Source organism: Rhyacophila brunnea, unplaced genomic scaffold (genome assembly GCF_057557595.1).
Source record: "Rhyacophila brunnea isolate RB1 unplaced genomic scaffold, BYU_Rbru_1.0 scaffold_20, whole genome shotgun sequence".
In the NCBI taxonomy this organism is placed as follows: domain Eukaryota; kingdom Metazoa; phylum Arthropoda; class Insecta; order Trichoptera; family Rhyacophilidae; genus Rhyacophila; species Rhyacophila brunnea.
Window position 1 is genome coordinate 3,490,393 of NW_028232860.1, and position 26,724 is coordinate 3,517,116.

Consider the following 26,724-nt stretch of genomic DNA (forward strand, 5'->3'; position numbering starts at 1 on the left):
AGGGAATTGGAGTCTGAAGCGGACGAGTCGACCGAAACCTGAGCAGAAAAACTAAAGTTGGATGATACACATCTTCGCGTACAAGAGGAGATATGCATCGTGAAAGCGATAAGTCGATATTGCTAAATACCCTATCCAAAAGTCCATTGCTAGAGTTAGAGACATCATTGTGCTGAGAAAATCCAAAAACAGAAGATAGAAATTCAAGGTCATCGCTGACTCTTTTACCACTACGTGCTGAGTTTAGATTAAAATCTCCCATTACAATATTCTTTCTATCTCCAATTAAGTTGATATTAGATAGCATACTCTCAATAAAACACTTATACACCTCCAAGTCACTTGCTGGTGGAAAATAAATGACGCAAACGTAAATAGTGTCTCCGTCGTAGGTCAGTTTCACCCAAAGGTCCTCATTTTGAGTCTCCAAAGCACGGAAACGTTCGGCCTGTAACCCTTCCATACTTCTAACCCCCAAAAGACAACCCCCACCCTGCCTGTGGCCTGCGCCGGAGTCTCGATCCCTCCTAAAGACTGAGTACTCACTTCCAAAATATTCACGACTAAAAACACTATCATTGAGCCATGTTTCAGTTAACCCTATGATGTCATAGTCATCAGCCAAAACATTGCTCAAAAAATCGTCTGTCTAACTATCTAAAAAAAAGAAGACTGTCCAAGAGAAGAATCTGTTAGGTACTCGTTAAATAGGGGTAGCAAATATGCAACACAATACCAATAACAATTAAATCAGATCTACCCTCCTTTACCCACAGCCAGTCTCGAGTAGTGATCGTAAAGCTTTCAATGGGAAGATGCATTCGAGGTAATGCACAGCATCAAGCGAAATAGAGTCAGATTGTCGAGGTCTTCGTCCATTAGTGGATTGAGCCAGGCTACAGAATACTATAGGGCGCATACGATACTATCAGTGACGTTCCGTGGGGGTAGGCAGATTGAGCGTCGCTTGGGGGGCGGCAGTTAATCGAAGGGCGGCAAATCGACGAGAATCATTAGTTATATATAGAAATAGCTACCTAAACTTAGCAAAAATATCATAAATATATAATAAATATCTTTCCGTTAAAAAGATCAGCTCACTGGTTGGAAACAAAATATATTAATTAATATAATAGGTTTAACAAGACTGTATTTTTATGTCGGATTCGCGATGTCTAGTTTACTTCCGTTGTCCTTGGAACTAACGTCCTCGATGCCCAGCAATGACACGTGCAGATTTGCATATATTTAAATTGTAAGTAGGTACATACTTACCTAAATAATTAATTTATACAAATATTTTTGCCAGTCATTTGTGAGTTTTGAAAGTTTTCATGTGTAGTTTTAAATGTATCTGAAACCGTAGACTCGCAATTTTGTTTATTGAAGCAGAGATGACATTTAAATTAGATTCAATGGTATATGATTTTGTCAGGAATGTATCCATACAACGCATTTTTTCTTAAATATTGGAGTCATGAAAGGATAATAAAAAAATACCTACTGTATAAAAAATGGGGCGTCATTTTGGCGCTGCCTAGGGGCGGCATTTTGTCTAGGGACGTTACTGGATACTATGTGATGAAATGGAGATTGTCTATATTCAGCAACATGCAAAGAATGGACGAGCAATTTTCATGCAAGACAACATTAGTTTTACATCAATACAAGACATACACTTTAAAATTCTTCAAGCTGTGGAAAATGGTGTTGTCTTTGCTAATTTCTGGAGCGACACCCTGTAGCCAATGAAGAACGATGAAGAAAAATAAGCTTATGGAGACTCGTGCATGGTGGTGTGGAGGTAATGATATCGTGTTCTGATATTTTTAGTGGCCAAAACTGCCTTTTAATTATGCCTACAACACATAAAAATATGAAAATAATAAGCCACAAATACGTGGACATACTCATACTGATTGATTATGCACACCCTCTGGGAATGTCCGAGAATGTGTTCCGAAAGGAAAGAGATACTCAAGTCGATCCAACCAGCTGTTGGGCCCATCGGGCCGTCTGACCTGGTCACCACAATGAGCAATTTAATTTTGTTAAAAAAATCTGGCGTCTTATTGCAGACATGAAAATTTCTTTACATAGGTTATGTTCGCATTGTTTTAGCATTATTTTCTGTATGTTTATTAATTATAATCATTTTATTTTTGTTAGCTCACCGTGCTTCTCTTGAGTGCATGGCAACCTCGGTCTTGGGTATCTGCTCCTGAGACATACCCAGGCAGAGCCTGCTGTTGCTTCACAACCAAACGTATGGTCTCGTGATACGCTCGATTAAGACCGAGTGTTGTGCGAGACGGGTTGGTTTGGAGGATCTATGATTGTGTTAGTGTATTATGCAATGATTCATAAGGCAAATAAATGTCAGTACCGTCCTACAAACTTATCTAAAGAACGGTCAGAAATTAACTTAATAAAAAAACGAACTACCATATGGACGCCATTTTGAAAACGTCAAATGTCAAATTCCGTCCAATTGCGAGTCTTGATCGGGTAGTTTTCGACAGTGGCTCCCCCATCCATTCTTTAGATAAGTTTGTAAGTCTGTACATACTGACGCAGGAAGTTATTTAAAGTGCATTGTATGGAGTATCTACAAGTAAATGTTTTTAAGGTTTGTGTCTAGGAAAATTAGAAATACATAATATTGTTGCTTTAAGGAGGTAGATAGGATCTACAATTAATATTAAAATATCTTGAATATTACCGGACCTGTTATGCGACGTTTGTATGAATGGTACCTAGAATGGATAATCCTGAAAACAGATATTGGGCAACCCTAGCACGACCTGATAATAGTACCACGCTGAAACTGAAATCAGGAGAACCGGAAGTACTTACGGACATACGTCAATTCCATTTGAATGTACGAGATGCTGCCAAATATTTCACGTGGGAGGCTGTAACATTACGACAATATGTAATACTATACCACGTGGAACGAGAGGTAATGTAATGGCACAACGTAAAACGTATGATTGTTTCTACTATTTTTATGTTTTCTATCTGAAATAATAATATAATGAATTCATTTCTCGCGAGTACGAAAGGAGCCATCTCGTGAATTAAAAATTGTTTTACCACCGGAATACAGGCTATGATATGTCTAAGTCAGTGGCTGATGGTTGGACGAAATAGAAAGGACTCTCGGTGTGTCCAAATGGCATCCAGGGCATGGGAGAGGAGATGATGGAAAGCAATGTTGGAGACGATCAGAATCCGAACCCGACTGCAGTGCTATTAAGGCTATACCTCAGTTGAGGCATGGACATGGTCTAAAAAGATCGTTGCTAGGCGATGCGCGGATTGTGGGTCGCGGGTGCAAATGACGCATGCCGACCGAAATATAATTTGTCATATAAATCTAACATGCGTCCATTTAATGTTCTGTTTATTGTTCTATTAGTAACAATAATAATACATTCATTGACATGTTTTCGTTTTAAATTAAATGGGTAACGTTTTTAGTCATCTTTACACGATTTAAGAATTAATATCCCCGTCGCCATCACGACACAAATTGACGTATTGACACCTGGATGTTCGCTCTCAGACTGCCAGCGAGTCCAAAATTTCGTTACGCCTATAGTTGAAAATTATTTGCCGTTTCACTGAAGTATCGCCTTAACAAATATAATATTATACTAAATTTAATCTAAAAACCAAAACCTCATTGTAGATATTAAATTAATTGGTAAATATTTTTTTTTTTTTTTAAATATACAAGTGCTTTTTTGTTTGACAAGTAATTCATAGATGGTGGTAAGTAATTAATTATATTAAATTCCAAATAGTGTTTTATTTTCGCCGTTATTTCTTGGGAGACACAATATGATCGAGACATTATTATAAACAGTCAATGTATTTACAAATTAAATCTTAACTTTTACACTATTACCCTTTTTATTTACTTTAAGACATCTCCAATTGAAATAAGATGTGAATTAATTATGGGTCGATGACATTGAGCTACTTTACAAGCTGCTTGTTGGCGAATTTACAATCTGCTTGTAAACTCGCCCAGTGTCATCATCGAATAAGCTAACAAGCAGATTGTAAACAATCTACCAAGAAAAGTTGAAAGCCGGTCTACTTTATACGCTACACACTGGCGTGTGGTACCGATATGCATCTGCGCAGTAGAGCGATAGTGGCGACCTCCCGATAAAAAAACAAACTACGTCCTGTCAAAATAGTCGCTAGCTTGTGGCTTCTAAGCGAGTGGAAAGTATTGTGTGTCAGCATCACAATCGCACTAGCTGACTCACCCGCTTTTAAATTCGCCAACAATCAGCTGGTAAAGTACCTCAATGTCATCGACGATTTAAGCATTACAAAAAATGAGCATTTATCATTTCTCAATAGGTACCTACCTAATTAATTATAGTGCCGAAGATGACCACACGACAATTTATCATATTTTTAGTTGAATCAGTTTATCCCATGTAGACGATTATAATATTAAATACCTTTTCTGTCGGGGGAGATGTTTTTTTATCCAATAATTATTGTTAATTTAAAGTTTGATATTTTGATACATTTCCATACTTACATCATTATGACACACTAAAGTTTGGATAGATTTGGTATTTAAAAAAAAATATGAAATGTCATGCGGTCATCTGCGTCACCATTATTTCTTCTTTATAACCTGTCCATGTCCAATATGCGTTTATTATTTTGTATGAAATGATCGCTGCTTTGACAGTTGTGTGGTACATATGGCACTTTTATTTTATCATAATTTAAATATATACGCAACAACGAAGAGTACAAAAAGAAAATAAAGCCTTAATTAAAATGTAAACTTAGTGAACACACAAGAAAAAAAATAATCCTAATCAAAAATGTTGCATAATATAGAATATGAAACTTTCTGTAGTTTCCTTACCAACAACAATGAAGAAAAAATCGTAGATAAAACTAGTTTCTATACAACAGCCAACTCTTTAAACAGTTTCCATTACCACAACTAGTAATAGGACTCTTTTTTGTTTCACTTTCATACATATTTTTATACTTATACCTATATTTATATTTCATACATAACATTTTATTGGATTCCTACTACGTAAATTCCAATTCAATTAATAATTACCCGATGGACTCAAGTAGGCATTAACGATTTTTATGATGATTTTATTTTGAATTCCTCCACATTTTATATAAAGATTTTCATTCTTAAAAATATCAGTTGTTTCAGCTGTGACATTGAGTAGCGCGAACACGGAAATGAAAATTCAATGTACGTGTCCGTTTGTTTTTGTAGCACACATTACTTATAAGTGATAAAACACAATAATAATCGAGCGGCTCTAATTAAATCGGGGACGGAGGAAGAAGAAAATGGCGACCGGAAGTGATAAGATGGCATCTCCCACGCCGGAATGGCCACGCCGGAATGGCCGCGCCGGATGCGCGCCGAAACGCTCGCACTAGCGAACGCATTATTTTGTATTTTACACTCGATTTAAACGTTATTCGAATCCAATAATAGATTTCTTAGTATTAAATACTGCAGATTTTGCATATGTACTTTTCTTAAAACAGTCGGGCAAATCGCATAATCAATTATGATGTAGGTTTTAAATGTCGGATAAAGTATCACCACACCTAGAGTGTACTCTAAAAAACAGGAAATTAGCACTCCAAAAAGAATTAAACAAAGGTGTTCTATGAGGTTTTTTAGAATTCATTGATCTGAACCTGACTATCATGATATCCGTGAAAAGTTCAAAATTTTCAAATCATAATTGTAGTAAAAATAATTGACTACTTACTTAACATGTGCGTACACAGAAAAAAATGATATGGGGGGGTGTCCAATAAAAAAAACCAAATATAATAATCCACACTCACAATGTAGCACGCGATTACGGTTACATGTAAATTGTATGTAAAACATTTCACCGTGGCACAGTTCGCCGTGAGCTTTCTATCGGACAGCGATGACCATACACTACACGGTCTCCAATTTCATTAGATTCAATATGAACATTAATTCAATTTTCATATCTGATTTTGGCAAACTTTATGAATTCAAGAATGAAAACCTAACCTAACCTAACATAACAAAAATAATCCAGTATATCGGCTATTTTCAAAATTCGTTTGCTGCTGACTTCCTGTAAAGTGTAAAGCGACAAGAACCGTGTTTTATTTAGACATGAATTTTATGTCAGTACTATACGACCCAAAAAGGTGCACAATTCGCCGTGAGCTTTCTATCGGAAAGCGTTGACCGTATACTATACGGTCTCCAATTTTATTAGATTCAATATGAATATTAAGAATTCAATTTTCATATCTTATTTTGGCAAAAATCATGAATTCAAGAATGAAAACCGAACCTAACCTAACAAATAATCCAGTAAGTATATCGGATATTTTCATTTTTTTTTGCTGCTGGGTTCCTGTAAAGTGTTAACCGACAAGAACCGTGTTTTATTTAGACATGAATTTTATGTCAGTACTATACGACCCAAAAAGGTTTGACGGTCCTTAATATACGGTCATGTATTTGCAATTTCACGGGGACACGTGCGATGACAGTATACGATTGTTTTCATAAAGTTCACCCAGCACCTTTCTGGGTATATTCTACACACCCAGACACTCATCATACATTTCTAGTGATGAACACCTGGCATGCAACTATAACCACTGGTAGGATGCTCACCTACGAGTCGCACCCACAAGTGCCTATCATGTACACGTGGTCTGGCGATTATAATTATTAGCAACGCTGTCCTATGTTTTTAACCTACCGCATGAGAATATTAAAAGCGTCGACAAATAATATATTTTTCAAATTCTGTTTCTAATATATTGTGTTTTCGTTTCCCCTCTGTATACGAGCTCTTTACTATGGTTTACAATCCCGGGATCCTGCTCATTATTCTTGATTCTGAAATCCTGGGATTGATGGAATTCTAAATTCAAAGATACAAACCTTAAACGGCCATAGAGCCGACCTAAAGCATAAAGTCCGTTAGATCGATAAAACAAAAGTAAGTATATAACACTACAGCTAAAAATATTTGGGAACCTAGAAGAGAGACAGGTAGCATCCCTGAAGGTCTCCATTCAGCAGTCGATCAACCCAGGTGATAATGATGGTGCTGAATTATTATAGAACTACTACTGTATTAAGAGCATACTTCAGTGAAACGGCAAATAATTTGTTGAGCTGTGAACACGTCAATTTGTTTCATGATGGCGACGGGCGTATTAATTCTTAAATCGTCTAAAGATGACTATAAAACGTTACCAATTTACTTGAAAAAAAAAATTTGTCAATGAATATAATTATTATTATTGTTACTAATAAAAAATAAACAGAACATTAAATGGATGCATGTTTAATTTTTATGTTTATGACAAATTATATTCGTTCAGCACGCGTCATTTTTCACAATCCGCGCATCGCCTAGTCACGATCTTTTTAGACCGTGCCCCAGCTGAGGTATAGCCTTAATTCAATTTCAATTTATTTTTTTAACATATTGTGGACATTACAAATTATAATTTTAAGATGTTCACAACATGACATGAAACATTACCTATTATAAAGGAAAAAAGTAATTAAAACGATAAAATGAAAATACAAAAAGAGAACATAATAATAAACATACAAAAGCAGTAAAAATACAATTATACATCTATAGAAGTTCAATGAAATATACGGAGTTTGCTAAGGAGACCCTATTTTAAGAATTTATAAAATGGCGTCCACGTAACTCACCTCACGCAAGTGGAATATATCAACACCCGAAGCAATTTGGTTGAACATAATTATCGCCCTCCCAATTGGCATTACCAGTGGCAGGTTGGTGCTGCACCTTGGGAGAATAAACAACTGATTGTCTCTATTTCTAAGATAGTTATCAGGGACACGCAGATCAACACTGCCCAGAATGGCAGAGTTCTCACTTATGCCTCGTATAAGTCGAAAAAATACGTAGCTAAATACAGGTCTCTTCTAAATTGCAGACTGCAGCATGTAAGCATACTCAAGAGAATGTCAGTTACAGACCTACAAACACAAACTTATCTGGAGAATGAGATGGGGGAGCCACTGTCGTAAGCTACCCAATCACGACTCATAACTGGCAAAATCTAATATTCGAATGACGTTTTTCAATATTTCGTCCTACGGTAGTTCGTAGTTCCATTTTTGGCCATTCTCCAGATAAGTTTGTAGGTCTGTATCACTATAATATTATTAATCCTAGAACCTCGACATCATTTTATAGCTATATATTAATTAAAAATACGACCTATAAATAATTATTATGTCAAACGAATTTAAAAATGGAATTTTCACTAATCAACAAATCGACAGTTTTTGTTTTCTTTTATTTAAAAAATGTGTCAAAATAACCACGTATTCGTTTTACATGTAATGTTTTTTTAATTTAATTTAATATGAATTTTACGTTTATAGTTTCGTAAAGATAATACAGACTTAAATGATTGAAAATAGTTTTATATAATTATGTATAAAAGTACTCCGATTGTGCGAACGGGAATAAAAATCTTGACAAAACAAAAGGAAAATAACGTGAATATTTTTAAACAATATAAATATACTAAAGCCACAGGTGATTTTAATAAATCTGTACATGAAACATCTACAAAAGATACGTTTACTTCGGAATCTAAAACCAACCTTATATCAGATTCAAAAACCAATTCAATAGTTTCATCTTCTGTCGAATCAACCGAAGACCTATCATTGTTATATGAAGACGATCCCAAAATTAAAAGAGCTGCCGACATATTACCTTTAAAATCTGATTTAAAGACGCGTCAGGAAACAGAAAATGTTGGATCTAAAAAGAGCAACGTCACGTATGTGCCTGTCACGGGAAATGAGCGACTAAAATTTGTTACTACGTGCTTACCAAAAGAAGTGATAACAATAGTAGAAGAAATCAAACCAAAAGTATTAGATGTAGCCACACCAAAAGTTGCTAAAATTATTCCACAACCTGAAATTAAACCAGCGGCAGAAGTTATTGTACCAGAGAAAAAAGAAGTGGTCCCTGTTCCCATTGGCAGAATGACGGTGCCTCCACCCCAACTGACCAAAGTTATTACTGTTCCTGACGTAGCGCCACGTAAAATGGAGCTATCGGCCATCAAACCTATTGATGATGTTGTTAAAATACCCACAGCTCCATTGTCGTCTTCTTCTTCACCACCCCCGAAAGGACCAATGTTTTCGCCCTTTGGATTCTTATTCAGGATTATTACTCTTGGAGTTAAGGTGAATGTGAACTCTATATAAAACTTCTAATGGATTTAAGTTTTGTACTATTCCATTTGAGTCGTTTTCGCGACCCGGGTTTCACCGTTCGGCATCTTTACCATTGTTCCCAGAATGGACGATTTTACACCTCTTGAGTGTTGTATTTTTATTCTTAATAATTTATTACTAATGAACTATTATTAGGTTTTGACGATTTACTATACGCTTATCGAGTGTATTATTATTGATACGGTACTGAATACCTATGAATACCGATGCGATTTGCAAAGACTTTCAGATATTTTAATCATAACCTTAATTTCTCAATACGTGACTAAAAACAAATAATAATTTTAATAGGCATCTAGATTTCAAAATTTGCATTTGGCATATTGTGTTAAATCTAGCGTTTTTTGACACCGCAAACAGCTTAAAAGTTCTCATAATAAAGCTGCAATATTATATCAGATTTGCTTGAAAATCAACAATCAAGTAAATGTTACATATTATTATTAGGTATACAATTATTTTGATGAATTATTTTTTTTAGTTCTATAACAAGAAATTCATCTTCGATCTTTTTGTTCTTGTAAAAACAATGTTATTAATTATTATGACATATTTTTAATTAATGATAGTTTCAAGACACTTTTTGAATTTTGAGAAAATCTGGCATATTATTTCTCGGCCATCTAGCTTGTTTTCTTACCCTATTTACCATATTTCTGTGAATGGCAGTTTGCAACACTGCTCCGCCCTCTTTGTAAAAAATATATACAGCAAGACAGGGAAATACGGATATGAGTGCGTTCGATTTAAAATCTAAATATTATGTCAATTAATTATTATAAAAAACAAATCATGACACTTATTATATATATACTTATAGTAGAAATTGAAGCAGAAAACTTCGGTACCAACGTTATTATCTAAATTGCCGGACAAAAGCTCTACCACAATAATTATAGTTCAAATAATCTGTTGAAGAAAACGTTATTCTTTTAAAATATATAATGAAAATTCAGCTGAAAAAGATAACTAAATTTAATAATTAAATAATTTTGATCAGTGAACTCTCAGATTTTTTCCCATATACCTACTACACATAGATAAAATTTTATTAACTCTATATTTAATACCTCTATGGATAAAATAATGTGCCATAAACTAATCGTTAAATGCTTCTAATCATCTATATTTATTTTGAATGTGACCTATATTGACATTTATTATAATGCCAAAACCAAAATTTTACAGGAAAAAAGAAACACGCATAAATAAAATATTTAATAAATAAATAAATACAAAATAAATAACAAGAATTTTAGTGATGTAGGGTTACATTTTTTAACATTGATATCTGCTTAACTTAAAAATCTTACCATAAGTCTGAAATTCTAGTCATTTATTTTGCCTAGTACTACCTATCTAAGTGTTTTCCTCTCTTTCTCTCTCTCTCTTATAAAATTTTAGTTTTTGCATATTTATACAATCACATAAAATTAGAAATAATCCGTGACTAAGTCACTACATTACGAAAAGCGTATGAGGTTATACTATCCACTTTTCAAGGATAGTATAGTTAAGCGATGGCCAACTTACGCGATGCGTGCCACATTTAGCACGCGCGTAAATTATGCTGGCATATGGATAGAATTGTAGAACCCCGGGACGATGCAAAACGTTCCACAATCTTAAAGAGCAGTGACGATTTCTAACAACAGGAAAAAGTGAGAAATCCGATCGGAACCAGGAAGCATATTTTGTATTGTAGGCTACCAAATCTTTTCGGAAGGAAACTCTCAAAAAATCATGCGAAAATAATAAAAATTAAAAGGGAAGTAAAAAACAACGAATTTGATTCTAGATTTTTTTTTCATTTTTTGGAAATATCTTTCGGGATTTGGATTTGGATGTGGATGATTAATAGAAAATACTTTTTAGAGAAAAGCACTTGCTTGGAAAAGTAAAGAATTCTGTTCCTACATTTGTTTTAAATCCCTTAGCGTACGCTATCCATTATGTTTTTAAGTTTTTGACACCTCTGCAAAAAAAGGTTCGCAGTCCATATTAGATAGAACTATTTGACATACTTTATTTAATTTAATTATTATGCTTAGTTGACCTAATTATTTCCAACATTTTTATTATTGTTTGTAATATTTAAATTCGAACCTGAGACCCACGGCGTGATAGTCCAACGCTTAAGCCGCGCGGCCACCGTGGGTCTGGTAAGTACACATATTGTTTTTCAATTTGTGTGTGAGTCAAGGTATGGACCTAATAGGTTGAGCAAGTGGCTGACATCCATTTCTCGTAAAAAAACAAAATCTGTTAATACAAACCCCCACTACGTGGAGGCCCATATGATCCTATTAGGATCGGACATGGTCGAAAAAAAAATATATTTAAATTATTCATTTCCTTCTATCTCAATAATTATAACATTATTTTATCTAAAAATTTTAGTCGAGCGCTACCAGGAAGTGAAGTCCATCATAGAAAACACTAATCAAATTATAGGAGACCAATATATTTGGCACTGTCCTTGACGTAGCTGATAAAGAATATGTTTGTCGAGATAGCTAGGACTAAAATGTAAATGTTGCACACCTTACAAAGTAGCATAACTAAATTAAAAACCTACTCACAACAGGCGCACACACAGAAAAACGGTTTGGGGGGCCCATTTTTAAAAAATCATATACTTACGTAATATTATTAAATTTATTGATTGTTAAATGATAGGCCTACTCTTTTTCTTTTTGTTTGAAAAATCCTTAATAATTATTTGAATCAAAACCAGAAAAAAAAATACCATGTTATACCGTATTATCATCATCATTTATGGCACTTCAACCCTTGGTGGGTGTTCCTCCTCCTTCAAAAACGTCCTCCGTCCTGGACGATCCTACGCCGACACTCTCCAATTGCTTTGACCTAGCATTTTAAATCTCCCGTGGCACAGTCCAGCCATCTCAATTTCGGCCGTACAGGCCTTCTCTTGCCATCAGGGGTTGCGTACATAACTCGGCTCGCCGGTAGATCCTCCGGCATTCTATGCACGTGGTCGATCCAGCGTAGTCACTGTATTTTCATATGCCACGTGAACGTGATCAATTACCATGTTATACCGTGTTAACATAAGCATATTCGGTGTTGAGACCAATAGCGTAATAAAAATGATTTTAATTCGTAATCCAACGCATTTTTCAGGAATCATAGAATCGATTGAACAGATGAGGAGCGCCATGGTGTTTTCTCATACCATGAACCATTTTTAAGCTCTTAAATGGCTGTTTGAAATACCGATAGAGGGTCTTTGAGGATAACGGAGATGTTGTGAACAACCTAAACCGTGACTTTAATGACCCTTGAGAGTAATGAGGACACAAAAGAACAATAATTATATTAATAGCGTGAAAGTAATTTGATAAAGCTTTTCTATTCCCCAGCTGGCGATATTTGGGGGTGCGATTTGCTGGACGCAGTCTGAAGGAGTGTGGGGTGACGCGGAGGACTCTGAGAGGTTCGTCAGGAGATGGGTAGGATCCATGGAAGAGCAGCATTGCGTCTGCATGCCCACCGTCCGGGAAACCGAACCGGTTTGTACAAAATTCATATTTTAAGTTGATGCATAATAGTTATATAATATGATCTACGTAGTGTGAAAGAATGGTCATTAGCTTTCTTAGCGACGTCTTAAAGCAAATTGCCGCGCTTAATCAGAATTAAAATGAATATGAAAATTAAATTAAAATTAAAATTAAGGGACCCTTTATATATTTTTTGTTTCAAACTCAATAAAAACTGATTAGGTACTTACTTACAGAATTATATTATCATTTTTTCGGTATGTTATTATTTTATTCCGACGCCGGAGTGATACCCCTCCGGATAATAATCAAATGATGCAATTAAAAATGCAAAACAATTAAATAAAACAGCTACTTACCACCATACATTTTCTCGACCATATCCGATCTTAATAAAGTCATATGGGCCTCCACAAAGTGAAGGTTTGTATTAAAAAACTTTTGCTCGTAAAAAACAAAATCTGTTAATACAAACCCAGCGCTCGAAATGGAATATTTTACGAACCGGAGCGCACAATATTTTATAAAAATGTTAACATCTATTTGCTTGTGTATTTTATAAAAATAAGTGTGTTATGCCGTGTCCACATTGGTAACAAGTTGCTGGCAACCTCATTAAATTTCGATTAAAATAATTTTTGGTCAAACAAATTTTGATAATTATCATGTAATTTAATGAGGTTACCAGTGTGGACAAACTTTTAGATTTTTACGTTAAATGGCAAATCTAGCTCACTGTCAAATTAATATGTCCACGAGACGGAGCGATAATTTTGGTGATTTTACGAACCGGAACGGCGCTCCAATGCGCTCCGGTCCATTTCGAGCCATGTACAAACCTCTACTCTGTGGAGGCTTATATGATCCTATTAGGATCGGACATGATCGAAAAAAAATGTCATAATTAACCTAACCTAACTATTGAAGACTTATTGAATGCAGAGGTTCTACTGTACACATTTTGGTCACAGGTGCAGATCTATTTTTGTTCAATTATTGATGAAATAGCTATTGACTTTGCGCCCTTTATATTTTTTTTTCAGATGTATCCAGCTATTAGTGATATCAATAGGAGGATCGCCAACTCTTACAACAGGGCAGTTTCATATTTTATCCAAGGTAAGATACAATAAGACGGATTTCCGGGGTGTTTACTATTTTCTTCAAGCAGGTTACTGATTTTAACCTATGGCGCGTCGAATGAAGGTGCTGAGGTGATCAAGAAATAATATATATGTACTTGCAGATATTTTAACAAAAATTTTAGACAAATAATATCTATGGCAGATATTCTTTGGTCCGCGTGCCATATAAAGATCGAAAATTAACAATTTAGCTGTAGCGATAGGTGGAGATAGACTACTATGCTCCGCACATTAAACTTTTAGTCATATTATTATTTGTTTTTATTGAACTAAAATTACAATTTAAAGGTGGTATTGGATAGTTTTTAAAAATCAATTAAACCCTGCCTAACCTAACCATAATAGTTTTGGTATATTTTGGGTAATACAACAAAATCGTGCACACTTTTTCATTCGTTCTCATTTGTTTTCGTTGGATTAATAATACATATTACACATATTGTTGGTTAATTTTTTTAAATTCATTAAGCCGTGCCTACACCAAGATAAAAATATTATTCTATCTTTAAAATATTCAACGATATGTTTGATTTAATTGCATAATTTTAGATATTTTATAGATAGACGAGCATTTTTTGACAAATAATATATATTATGGCTTGGTTTTTGCAGTGTTTAATTGAATTTTAAAAACTAACCAACACCATAAGCTGTAAATGATTATAGGCTTATTTCAATGAAAACAAATAAGTATAACTAAGAGTTTGGTGTGCACCATTTATGGCGGATCTTAATAGCCTACCTCCACCCTCGGTTCACTGAAATTTAGTGTATTTTCGGTAACTAAACCTAAAAAATCCGTAGACTTTGTAGGAAATACATATTATAATGTCATTATGATACGTTATCTTTTTATCAAAGTAAACACTCTATGAGAATAAACCCGTGGTCCGGTAGATGGAAGGTTATAACAATTTTTGATTATTGTTTTTTTGTCAACTAGTGACGTGTGTATTTATTTTAATGGTTATAATAATTATAATAAAATATATTCAGTTAACGTTCGATCTGAGTTTGCAATTGACTCGTAATTTTTAAGAAACTGCAACACTTTAAAATTTAATATATATTATTACCTCACGGTCTATTTTTATCACGTTTTTATTAGCTCGTATTCTTATTTGTCCGGTACAGATCTTTTCTTGTGTGTCCAGTATAAATTTTTTCTTGTTTGTCCAAGATTTGTATTGGACGATTGAAAATTTTTAACTAACTTCCCGACTAGCTAGACATTTGAAACTTTTAGAATATATCAGAACACGACGACAATGCATTCTTTTAATACTTTTAGCCATTTTTAAGCAGAATTGAATTCATTTTCAGTTAATTACGAGTATGTGTTGTATGGAAAGTTATTATTGTTGGTTGCTAAGGGGTCCTAGCAACTAAATTATTAATATATACGAGCGTTACTATGGAAATCAATATGAAATGTCAAAATGACATTTCTGTATTCTATATTTATTCAGTATTTCTGTCAAGTACAAAAAAGGTATTTATTAATACATAGAATTGTCAAGTTTATAATATGATTCAACAGTTCTTTTTATCTTGTATTTATTCATATTTAATTTCTAGTGCGAAAAGAACAGACCACCGCCATATAAATAGTTTTTATAACGTCTACAAATTGTTCGAACTTTTTTCCAAATGATGATATCCAAGATTATTTATTTTCTACCGTTATACCATACCATACGGCTACCTAACCTACCTACTCGTATCAGGCAAACGTTTAGCAGTTTATTTAATAGTTTTTGGAAGTGTTGATTTTAGATCTACTTTCTGCCGATTGACAACTTTTTTAGTCCACCCAAAGATACATACTAATTTTGATCGTTTCTGATACGAAGAATGCCATCTATCGAATAAATATTTTTTACTTGACCTTTCTTTAAACGGTTCGTCAAAACATCCAATCACATCAATCTGATATGTGTGAAAAATTAAGTGCTATTTATTATTCATGATACTCGAACCTTTTGCTATCATGTCCCTGATCTTACATTCTCTTGCATACAAAATTACATTTATTCAGTTTCCGTATATTGATAAACAAAGATTTTGTTCAATCTGAGTTTAAAAAATCCCTTTAAAAGTTATGTGGTAATATACGAGTTCTAGTATTCTAACACGTAAACCTAACAAAATATCATGTATCTACTATCTACATGTATATGCATTGTGCATATATAATTTGGGACCCTCAGAATCATAAGCATAATAATAAGAGAAAAACTTTTTTAAAATATTGGTACATAACAGGACTTGAATCTGCATCCATCAGATACTGGCCAATGTGCTTTACCGATAATTAAGCAATCCGCGATGCATATTTAAATTCGTCGTAATTAACTAACAAATGTTATAATATGTTAGAATTATTATCAAATTTCATTAAGGCTATTATAGGCATGGTCAAAGATCATGGCTAGGCGATGCGCGGATTGTGCAAATGACGCGTGCCGAACGAAATATAATTTGTCATAAAAATTCAACATGCGTCCATTTAATTTTATGTTTATTGTTATATTACTAATATTAATAGTATATTCATTGATATGTTTTCTTTTTCAAGTATATACGTAAAGTTTTTTGGTCATCTTTACACGATTTAAGAATATATTCCTCCGACACCATGACAAAACAAATTGACGTGCGCACACCTCGACCGTCGGTCTCCGATTGGCGACGAGTACGAAATTTCGTCGCACCTACTGTTGCCGATTTGCCGTTTCACTGATGTATGCTCTTAATATTGGCTACCATCTTTTGTGCTTTTAAATCGAGGCATTAACTAAGGATTGCAATACCGGTATTTCAAAACCGGTATCCCAATATTTTTCGATATTGAAATACCACTTTTAAAAATCAGACAATACCGATATATTCGGTATTGACAGTAGAAAAAAAATGACGTATTGATTTATGTAAAAGGATTAACAGTACTATAATTTTTTTGTCAGGTTACGCGATGCCTGGTTTATTTCCGTGGCCCTTCATCGTCCTTGGTGACCAGCAATCGCACATGCTATAGAATATTATTATTTTACAGAGATTTGTATATGTATTATATTTATTGGTAGATACCTACATCTGTTTTTTTTAAATTATTTTACGAATACCAGTATTCAATAGGAAATACCGAAATACCGGTATTAGTATTTTCATTCGGTATTGCAATCCCAAGTATTAACCATGGAATACCGATAACGAGACGGCGTCGCGGTGTCTCGAAATTTTAGTTGCGAATAATATTATCTTTGCTGATGTATTCCAAATTATTTACGTTCAATAGCGAATGTTACATTGTTAAATATTTAATAAAAAATGGGCTGTTTTGTTTTTAGAGGTTTCCAGAATTTGCAAGTCGGACAAGTGCACATGCGGATGTGGAAGCATAACCCAATGTGGACATCAATCTGACGATAAAGAAGAAGAAGAGAAATAAAACATATTATGATAAATTATTGTTGTTTTGTTTTACTTTCAAACATTTCTTGTAAAATTCTTATTTACACAGATATTAAAATATTGTTTGTTTTATTTAAAACGAAAGTGTGATTTTTATAATACCTGTAATGATTTTTCATTTATTCGTTAAAATAAATTACTGTTTTACTCGGCTATCTAATTATTTATGAAACATTGCAATGAAGAATATAATAGTTGAGATTCTAATTGTAATAAAATCATTTTACTAGTCAAACAATAAAATTATATAACATATTATACTGACGGCGTTAAAACTCACTTAGGGGAGACCGAGGTGGGTTGACACAAAGGTCAGTTGACACAACGACGTTATCTCAACATTTTGACAAGTGCACCGACCTGTTGGTAAAGTATTTAGTAATGCGACTTTAATATTTTTGTAGCATAATTATTTCAGTTTTATAATTTATATATATTTAATTTAATTAAATTTAAATATTTATTATATTTATAACTTTATTTCGTCACAAAGTACAATATTTTTTACGATATCATTTGATTTTAAATTCAAAATCGTTATTTTTATAACCGAGGTAAGTTGAAATCTTACTTTGTTTCAACTCACCTCGGTTATGAATATTACATACAATTTATTTATAGTTATGCGAGATGGTCATTAATATGTATGTATTCTGATATCAGATTCTTGTGGCAGTGCAGGCGACTCATTTAGGTGTTGGTAGACTATGACTAGAGCAGATTTTCATTTGAACTAGAAATATATTTTTTTTTTGTCGCATAGAATTGTTTTGACTGTTATGTTAATTAGTTAATTGATTTATGTACTACGTTAATGGATATCAAAGAAGTGCAGAAAATAATTAAAACAGTTTTCCGGTTAAAAAGCCTTATATCATGATGTAAATATATATACAATTTTATGTTTCAACCCACCTTACTTGCTATTTCAACTTACTTTGGGTTGGGTTTAATTAAACCATAGAGGTATGCTTTCTTTATTAAAATGAATTGTTCACTAATAAGTAATTAATTTCTACTGTACGGCTTTTAAATTCAAGTAAAGGATGAAATATGCTGTCCAAAAAGTACATTTTAATAGTCTTCGTGTTTAAAATGAGTTATGACCAAAAATGTAAAAATTGTGTCAACCCACCTCGGTCTCCCCTACTATCTTCCTAGTGTAACCCAATTTTGCAAGCAAACGAAACTGGATCTATTTTTATAATCAATACAATAATGATAGAAAATAACTAGAATTTTAAAGAATATAAAAAAAATATGTACCTGACAATATAACGGTTTCTAAATAAGTAGAAAAACAAAATTGATTGTAACCCTGATTTGTTACATTATATTAATTTAGTGTTAAAGGTAAGCGTAAGTATTGCCGTATTGTTCGTGGTACGTAGGTAAGGGTTGTGGTTGAATGGGGGCGGCTCGTGTCCTGGGCGTCCGTCGTCTTATTGCACCAGAGTTTCCACTTTCCGGCCAGGCATTTCCACCCATGTTCGCAGCTGGAGGCGCCGACACCATGTACTGCAAGTGCCTGATGTAGCATATGGCTATCCTGGAATATACGAATCAAATATTTAACTACAAAATTTAATCTTTTCGAGATATTAAACGCTCACTTTTTATACTATTTATCGTAGTTTTAGTATGATGTTAATAAACATAATATAAATTGAATAAATTTTAATTGAATATTAATGTATGGGATAGATCTAATTTACATGATTTTTATCACGTCATGCAAATTTTTGACATCGTAAAAGTTGAGTTTGAAGCTTGAAGATTATTTTAAGATTATCTGAAAAAAACATCTTGCATAAAACATAGTAGATACCTCCATTTTTATTTTTGCGATATTACGGGACCAGCAACTTTTTTACGTGACTAAATAAAGATAAAACTATTTTGATACTTTTTTTAAAACCACCTAAACGCCATTTCCATTAATAAAATCTTTTCTTTATATCTTCATAATAATCTTTTTATAAAAAAAACACGAAGAATTGCCCTCGCAGTGTATTGGGTTACATGTAAATTGTAGATGGCTCCAATTTTAATAGATTCAATATGAACATTAATTCAATTTTCATGTATTGTTGTTTAATTTAATAAAACGCATTTTTTTGTAGTACTTATTCCACTTTTAATCAATAAATTAGGACCGGTTACTGTCAATTCATGAATTCATGAACATGAATTAACAGTTAACAAAATAAAAGAAGTTAAAGAAGCCAGTACGGCAAAACTTACTGTCTTGTATAAGAAATACAAATTAAAACAGAGTTTATCATCACAACACAACTGTTTGATAAATATTGTTTTAAAAAAATGTATTCAGTTGCAAATGTCTCTCTGAGGCGGACGAAACCGGTCCTAATTTATTGATTAAAAGTGGAATAAATACTACAAAAAAATGCGTTTTATTAAATTAAACAACAATACAATGCAGTTCCACCATGAATTTACAGTTAACAAAATAAAAGAAATCAATGTTCATGGCTGATTTCGACAAAATTTATGAATTTAAGAATGAAAACCTAACCTAACCTAACCTAACAAATAATCCAGTATATCGGCTATTTTCAAAATTTGTTTGCTGCTGGCTTCCTGTAAAGTGTAAGCCGACAAGAACCGTGTTTTATTTAGACATTAATTTTATGCCAGTACTATACGACCCAAAGAGGTTGGGTCTTTAATATACGGCGATATATTTCCGATACAATATTGTACGGTGAATGAATCGCATACGGAGAATATTGTCCGTGAACCCCGGGATTGGATCGTTAAATCCTAAATCCCGGGAAGAAAATTCTGCCTGGAATTTCAATCCCTGATAACAACTAATACAGTTATTGGAATCTTCAGCCATATTCGCCCCTTAGTTGGTATATATGGACACCACGCGGCTTCTCCAAGAATCCCTGTTGCTCGCCAGTCTTCTGGCACCATTCCAGGTCATACCAGCATCCAGCAGCTCCGCCGTATACACTCTATAGTCTATGGAATATATAGTATTTAGCGGCCTTCCAGGAGCCCGGAATCCAGTTGGCTTGAATAACAGACAAGCGAGGTCGAGGTTCACCAGCCGCAAATAATACTTTATTATTTTTTTTACGAATATGATTATTTATAGCTTTTATACAAGACTTCCTGCAAAATAAATCGCTAAAAATATTCAGAAGGTCAATAAAAAAAATTATATCGTCTCAATCAAACGAAAATATACTTATCACCTGAGGCATTCAATCTTGGAGTATTTTTTCTTCGAAGGCTTTGTTACTGGAAGCTTTGATCGCAGCAAATCGAAAGCTTTGTTCATGTCTCTCATTCGGGTTCTCTCCCTGTCGCAGGCTGACTTCTTGTACTCTGTTATAAACAATAAAATATTACATTTATATGAATTCATTAAAATTATTATTCGCATTACGTGAGAGCCAATGTACAGTATGTAAAATTAACGCCTTCAAGAAAACGCAATTTAAGATTTTTCAGCCACTTCCTGTCTATGGAATTTCAGGGTTATATTATTACATTACTAATAGATTCAGTTGAATTGGCTCTGAACAGTGACATTTTGTCATTGGCTCTGAATGACACATGATACTTTAGATACAAAATCTGTCTAATTTTCTGCAAAATCGTACACATGACACTGGCTCTGAGGAGCAAAATTATATTTGTTATTTTTTCCTGCATCTTTTTAAACGCGACTATATTTTCCGGACATAATGTAAGATATATTAAACAATATTTAAAATACTTAACTAGTGAAACTGAACCGTATTGAAAATCTAATAGGTATACCTATAGCGAGGAAAATCAGTTTCATGGATTCGATTATACAGTATTAACTAACGTTGGCTAGATTCTATGCGTTGATCTTTCTGAATATTTGGCTATATTTTGTCGTTTCCGTAAACTTATAAGTATGCAGTTCGCCGTATCACACTTCACCGTGAAATGTTCTATCGGAAATATATGGCAGTATATTAAAGACCGTCCAACCTCATTGGGTCGTATAGTAGGTACTGACATAAAATTCAAATCTAAATAAATCACGGTTCTTGTCTGTTTACACTTTACAGGAAGCGAGCAGCGAACTAATTTTGAAAATAGCTGATATACTGGATTATTTGTTTGGTTAGATTAGGTTTTCATTCTTGAATTCATGAATTTTGCCAAAATCAGCCATGAAAATTGAATTAATGTTCATATTGAATCTAATAAAAATGGAGACCGTATATTATATGGTTATATTCTCTTTCCGATAAGAAAGTTCACGGCGAACTGTGCCACGGTGAAATGTTTTACGTACAATTTACATGTAACCATATTTTGTGATTACAGTTCTTCACATTTATGAAAGAAAATATTTAAAAAAATACGACGGCATTTACTATTAAAAATATTAACTGTAGGTACATATTGCTTCCAATTTCCGAATACTTTTTACAACAGTAGGTACTCGATTACTAGAACTGTAGTGAAATGGATTTGATTCTTCTAAGACTTTTAATTAATACGTGAACAATTAATTCGAAACAGTGAAATCTAAAGAACACGTCAAGTTGCTGAAACTATTTTGGATTATTTAATTTCACGTGAAAATGATATACCATTCTCAAATTCTATATTGAAAACGATAAATAATCAATTTAATAATTTTAATGTACAAAATGAACTGTTTTCAATTTAATATCACCATATGGGGTCGTAAATAGTTGAAGAGAGCAACCTCTCTCCAGCTGAAGCGCCCTCTCCCTCCAAGACAAGTTGTCGACCCTCACGATGGCGTGCTCCGTCGCCATGCCCATCCTCACAGGAACCGGACTGGTCATCTTCTCCAGACACCCGAAACCCTGAGGCCTATACTCCAAGCCATAATCTCCAGACAAATCCTTCTTTGCTGCTTCACACGACAGATCAAAACTTAAATGATAAGCATCGTCATTATTTTCGTGCATGTCTTGTAGATTTTCTTCTCTGTTAATTTCGTGGTCTTCATAAACTCTGTCTCTTGAATCGTAATGTTGAGACCTGGATCCATTCGATGGACTGTCACTTCTGAATACTCGTTGATGTGGCGATGTCTTATCGTATTTCTTATGGTAAAATGTCGGCATAGAACTGTCTTTGGATTCTGGTCCACCTATTTCAAGGATGATCTTGTCGTCATTTTCTTCCGCGTTGTTCGGATCTGCGTCGAAACTTTCAGACACTCTACGAGGATAATTCGTGGTGCAAACTTCCACTAAAGGAACGGTATCGTCTATATAAAGCTCACTGTAAGATGAAGAATTACTCATTTCTGATTAATCATTGAACACTATCAACACAAAGACAAAAATACATTCAGGGATGGCGTTTCTTGTGTAGCACGCGTGGTTTTTAGTCACGGACTGATTGGAATTCATTATTTCGATTTGGGTTTTTAATGTTGTGGATCGAATAATAATAAAATTGTCTCTGTTTGATTAAGAAATGTATACACAAGTGTTTGTTAGAAAAATGATACGACATGTCGTCGGATTGTCGGAATTAATGCAGGTGAGTTTGAAGCGTACCAAACATCCGCTCGCATTGTGAAATGTATTCATCTTTTTGATACAATGAAAAGGAGACCCTTTGTAGAGTAATATTTACCTCCTATGTCACTGCCCAATAGCAGGGGCGCCGATATACTGTAAATTATACGTAAAACATTTCACCGTGAGCTTTTTATCGGAAAGAGATATATTTAATAGGACAAAACAAGTATTGTGTAATATTGAGTTGGCTTGCAGTTAGAATTAGCAGTGAAATGCAATAAACTAACCTAATGTGCGAAAACATCTTCTTGGCTACGCTTCTAGGCGTTGTTGTCTACTAAATGGGAGTTAGTTTATAATGGAAGTGCGGTTAAAAATGGGCGGAGCATGTTATTTCACAGTTTTAACGTAGCCAAGAAGATATCTTCGAACTATAACCTAAAACGCGGTGGCTTAATTAACCGACCACCTGTCTTTGAAGCCGCGAGTCGAGAGTCGAGAGTTTAATCTCTGACAAAAAAACTGCATATTATTTTGTTCTGTGTATTTAATCCAGAGCATGGTCCCGATGGTTGGACGAATGCCAAATAACAAATCTTTGTAAACGTCTGTAAATATAAACCCCACTATATGGACATCCCAGTTGCGACGGGTGGAGGTAGGCTGTTAAGGTCCGACATTAATAGTGCACATTGAACATTGATAGTCATACGTATTTGTTTTTATTGAACTGATACTACAATTTACAGATGGGGTTGGTTAGTTTTTAAAAATCAATTAAACCCTACCTAAGCCAAGCCATAATAGTTTTGGTAGACTTTGGGCGACACAACAAAATTGTGCACACTTTTTCATTCATACTTATTTATTTATATTAAACATATTGTTAGTTCATTTTTTTTAATTACTTAAGCTCTGCCTAAACCAAATTACAATAATATATACAAAATATGATTTTATCAATGAATTAATATCCAAAGTTATGTATGATTGAATTGCATAATTTTAGATATTTTATAGATAGATGAGTATTTTTTGACTATTATCTATTATGGCTTGGTTTCGCAGGATTCAATTGAATTTTAAAACCTAACCAACACCATTTGTAAATTGTAGTCTTACTTCAATGAAAACATATGCGAATAACTGACAAAGTTTAGTGTGCACTATTCATGACGGATCTTAACAGCCTACCTCGACCCTTCGCCACTGGTATACGGTCTCCAATATTTGATTGGATTCAATATGAACATTAATTCAATTTTCATAGCCGATTTTGGCAAAATTCATGAATTCAAGAATGTAAACCTAATTTAACCTAACAAATAATCCAGTATATCAGCTATTTTCAAAATTTGTTTGCTTCCGGCTTTCTGTAATATTATGCAGTGGCGAAGACTCCATACTAGGCGATTATTTAAAGCCTACCTTCTTAAGAAAAATAGTTTTATTTTCATATTAACTATTTATATAATCACAAATAATAATATATTCAATATGCCCCAAAGACATTTATCGTTTAATTGTCATAATTTTACGATCTTTTCCCATATTTCAATAAGCACCATCTATGGCATATCTTGAAAGTTTAAAAAAATAAAACACGCCGCGTTTCACTTCACATATTGTATAGGATTATTTTTGCGTTAATCGACAAGTTTTTCAATATGAAGTTTTTTTCTCATAATTTCAAAATGTCTGGCGTCCCGCATACAAATGTGCAAGCTGTTTCGTTAGCGCTTGCGTCGCGAGAGCGCATTTATTCAAAATAATTAATAAAAAGATAATTTAAAAAAATAATTTCTATGCCATTAAATCACATAAATATGTATTGATAAAAATATAAAATAATTTATCTCGTGATTTTTATTTATTCATTAGTTCACTCGTTAGACAATTTAGATATCTGATATTGTACCTACCTAAGTCTGTGTTTTAAATATAGAAGTATTTTAAAATGTCTAGTTTTACGGGTCAAGTTATAAATTGTTATGGAACATAATACATATACAACAACGGATATTTTCATACATGATAGGTAATATATTTTGAGCGTATGTTACGTTTATAAATGTTTAGGAAAATACATAAGTAATTCAAGCTAATTGCTTAGTTTTATGAACTAATTATAACAAACCAATTAAGCTTTTGAAATTTCTACGTTTTAGCGTACCTATTCATATTGGGTTATCTTCTTATTTCCCGCAAATATATCTGACATGCATGGTTACTACCACAGCCTACCTCTTTCAAAAAGTCACCCTTCGCCACTGATATTATGTAAGCCGACAAGAACCGTATTTTATTAAGACATGAATTTTATGTCAGTACTATACGACCCAAAGAGGTTGGGACGGCATATTATATACATATTTCCAAAAAACATTTCATGATGAAGTGTGATATGGAGAACTGCATACTTACAAGTTTCCGGACACGATATCACATATGGCCAAAATACGCTGTAGCCGAAGGACGCTATTAATTTATCTAATTCGAATAGATACCCATTAGATCTTCTATTGATAAAGATGTATGGCTATTCTTCTTTTCTATTTAGGAGATGAAGCGATTGCTTCATCAGGAAATACCAAACTGAATGTAAAAAATAAATCATATCATGACAATATAACCATAAAATATACATATAAAATTATTATATTTTAATACCCACAGACCAATTTTTTGGACGGGGCCTACAAACTTGTCGGTGCCTCGAGCTTTCGCGTACCTAAAACCTCCACTCATGCTACATATTTTGGTGTTGGTCAATCAATCAAACTGAGCTCAGAATCCCCAGGAACTTTGCACAATCAACTTTTTTTATTACGAGATAATAATATGGTTGTCATTCGAACGCGCGACCCCCAACTTCAGAAGCGGACACTTTAGCACAGCAAGCGCACGTGTAAGTACTTACGAATTCATATAAAACAACCAAATAGCTATAAATTAAAAAACATTTCAGTATCTAGATGTTATATTATCTAATTAACCCAATTCGAGTAGTTTGTGTTTGTACTCGTAGTTCAACAATGGTGAAAAATCGACGTAACTTCTGAAGATGGGTTAATTTAATTAAAACAGAACTAATTTCTTTTAAAACGGACGCTAAAATTTATTGCGACGCCACTGGTGAGTGGCCAATACCTACCTTCACAATATTTGATTCTTTCTCATTGTATAGTGGACCTATTTCATACCTTTTATAGTTTATACGGTGCAGGTGATAATTATTATGAAATTCGAGGAGTATTTTAATAATCCGATTAAGTACCTACAGATAATTTAATTCAGTAATATGTCAATTTCCCTCTACTACAAAAAATAATGACTTAAGTATTAAAATAAATACATTATTATAATTATGTTCGTACGTAATTTTAATTTTATGAAATCAATTGATTTAAATAGTCTAATAGTTTTGTTAAAAGTAACACAGGCAGGGATTTGATAAATATTTTTTAAATAGGAACATTTTAAAAAATCGAATGGTTTTGAAACAAAGCTTTTATTAATATTCTTCAACTCTTGGGTTATTGATATTGTTATTTCAAGCGGCAACTAACTTCGAATAATATATCTATTGTATTGTATCTCATCATCATCATCAGGGGCGCGACAACCCGGTGTGGGTCCTGGCCTCCTCCAACAGCTCCCTCCACCTGTCTCTATCCAGTGTGGCCGCTTTCCAATTTGGTACCCCCAGAATACGGCAG

The 26,724-nt window shown here is 33.6% G+C and overlaps 2 protein-coding genes and 1 long non-coding RNA gene across 4 annotated transcripts; 1 reads left to right on the forward strand and 2 right to left on the reverse strand.

Annotated features, from left to right (window-relative positions):
- The first annotated feature begins 8,314 nt into the window (after positions 1 to 8,314).
- Positions 8,315 to 17,637, forward strand: LOC147071084 (uncharacterized). Its single transcript, XM_085948188.1, has 4 exons — positions 8,315 to 9,286; positions 12,724 to 12,873; positions 13,908 to 13,983; positions 17,360 to 17,637. Exons 1-4 carry the CDS (start codon positions 8,513 to 8,515, stop codon positions 17,458 to 17,460), a joined length of 1,101 nt encoding a protein of 366 aa, XP_085804314.1. The 5' UTR covers positions 8,315 to 8,512; the 3' UTR covers positions 17,461 to 17,637.
- On the reverse strand, positions 12,040 to 14,855 carry LOC147071085 (uncharacterized). The gene is made up of 3 exons (XR_015070795.1): positions 13,564 to 14,855; positions 13,145 to 13,302; positions 12,040 to 13,093 (listed from the first exon to the last, which is right to left on the reverse strand). It is a non-coding gene; the product is annotated as an uncharacterized LOC147071085 (long non-coding RNA).
- Positions 17,638 to 17,883: 246 nt separating the features above from the next.
- On the reverse strand, positions 17,884 to 22,878 carry sage (salivary gland-expressed bHLH). 2 transcript variants are annotated; one of them, XM_085948187.1, is made up of 3 exons: positions 22,213 to 22,878; positions 20,711 to 20,843; positions 17,884 to 19,032 (listed from the first exon to the last, which is right to left on the reverse strand). In XM_085948187.1, exons 1-3 carry the CDS (start codon positions 22,781 to 22,783, stop codon positions 18,831 to 18,833), a joined length of 906 nt encoding a protein of 301 aa, XP_085804313.1. In that variant the 5' UTR covers positions 22,784 to 22,878; the 3' UTR covers positions 17,884 to 18,830. The 2 variants fall into 2 exon arrangements, with proteins under 2 accessions (XP_085804313.1, XP_085804312.1); XM_085948186.1 differs by having other exon boundaries at positions 17,947 to 19,032; positions 22,180 to 22,878.
- Between the last annotated feature and the right edge of the window lie 3,846 nt (positions 22,879 to 26,724).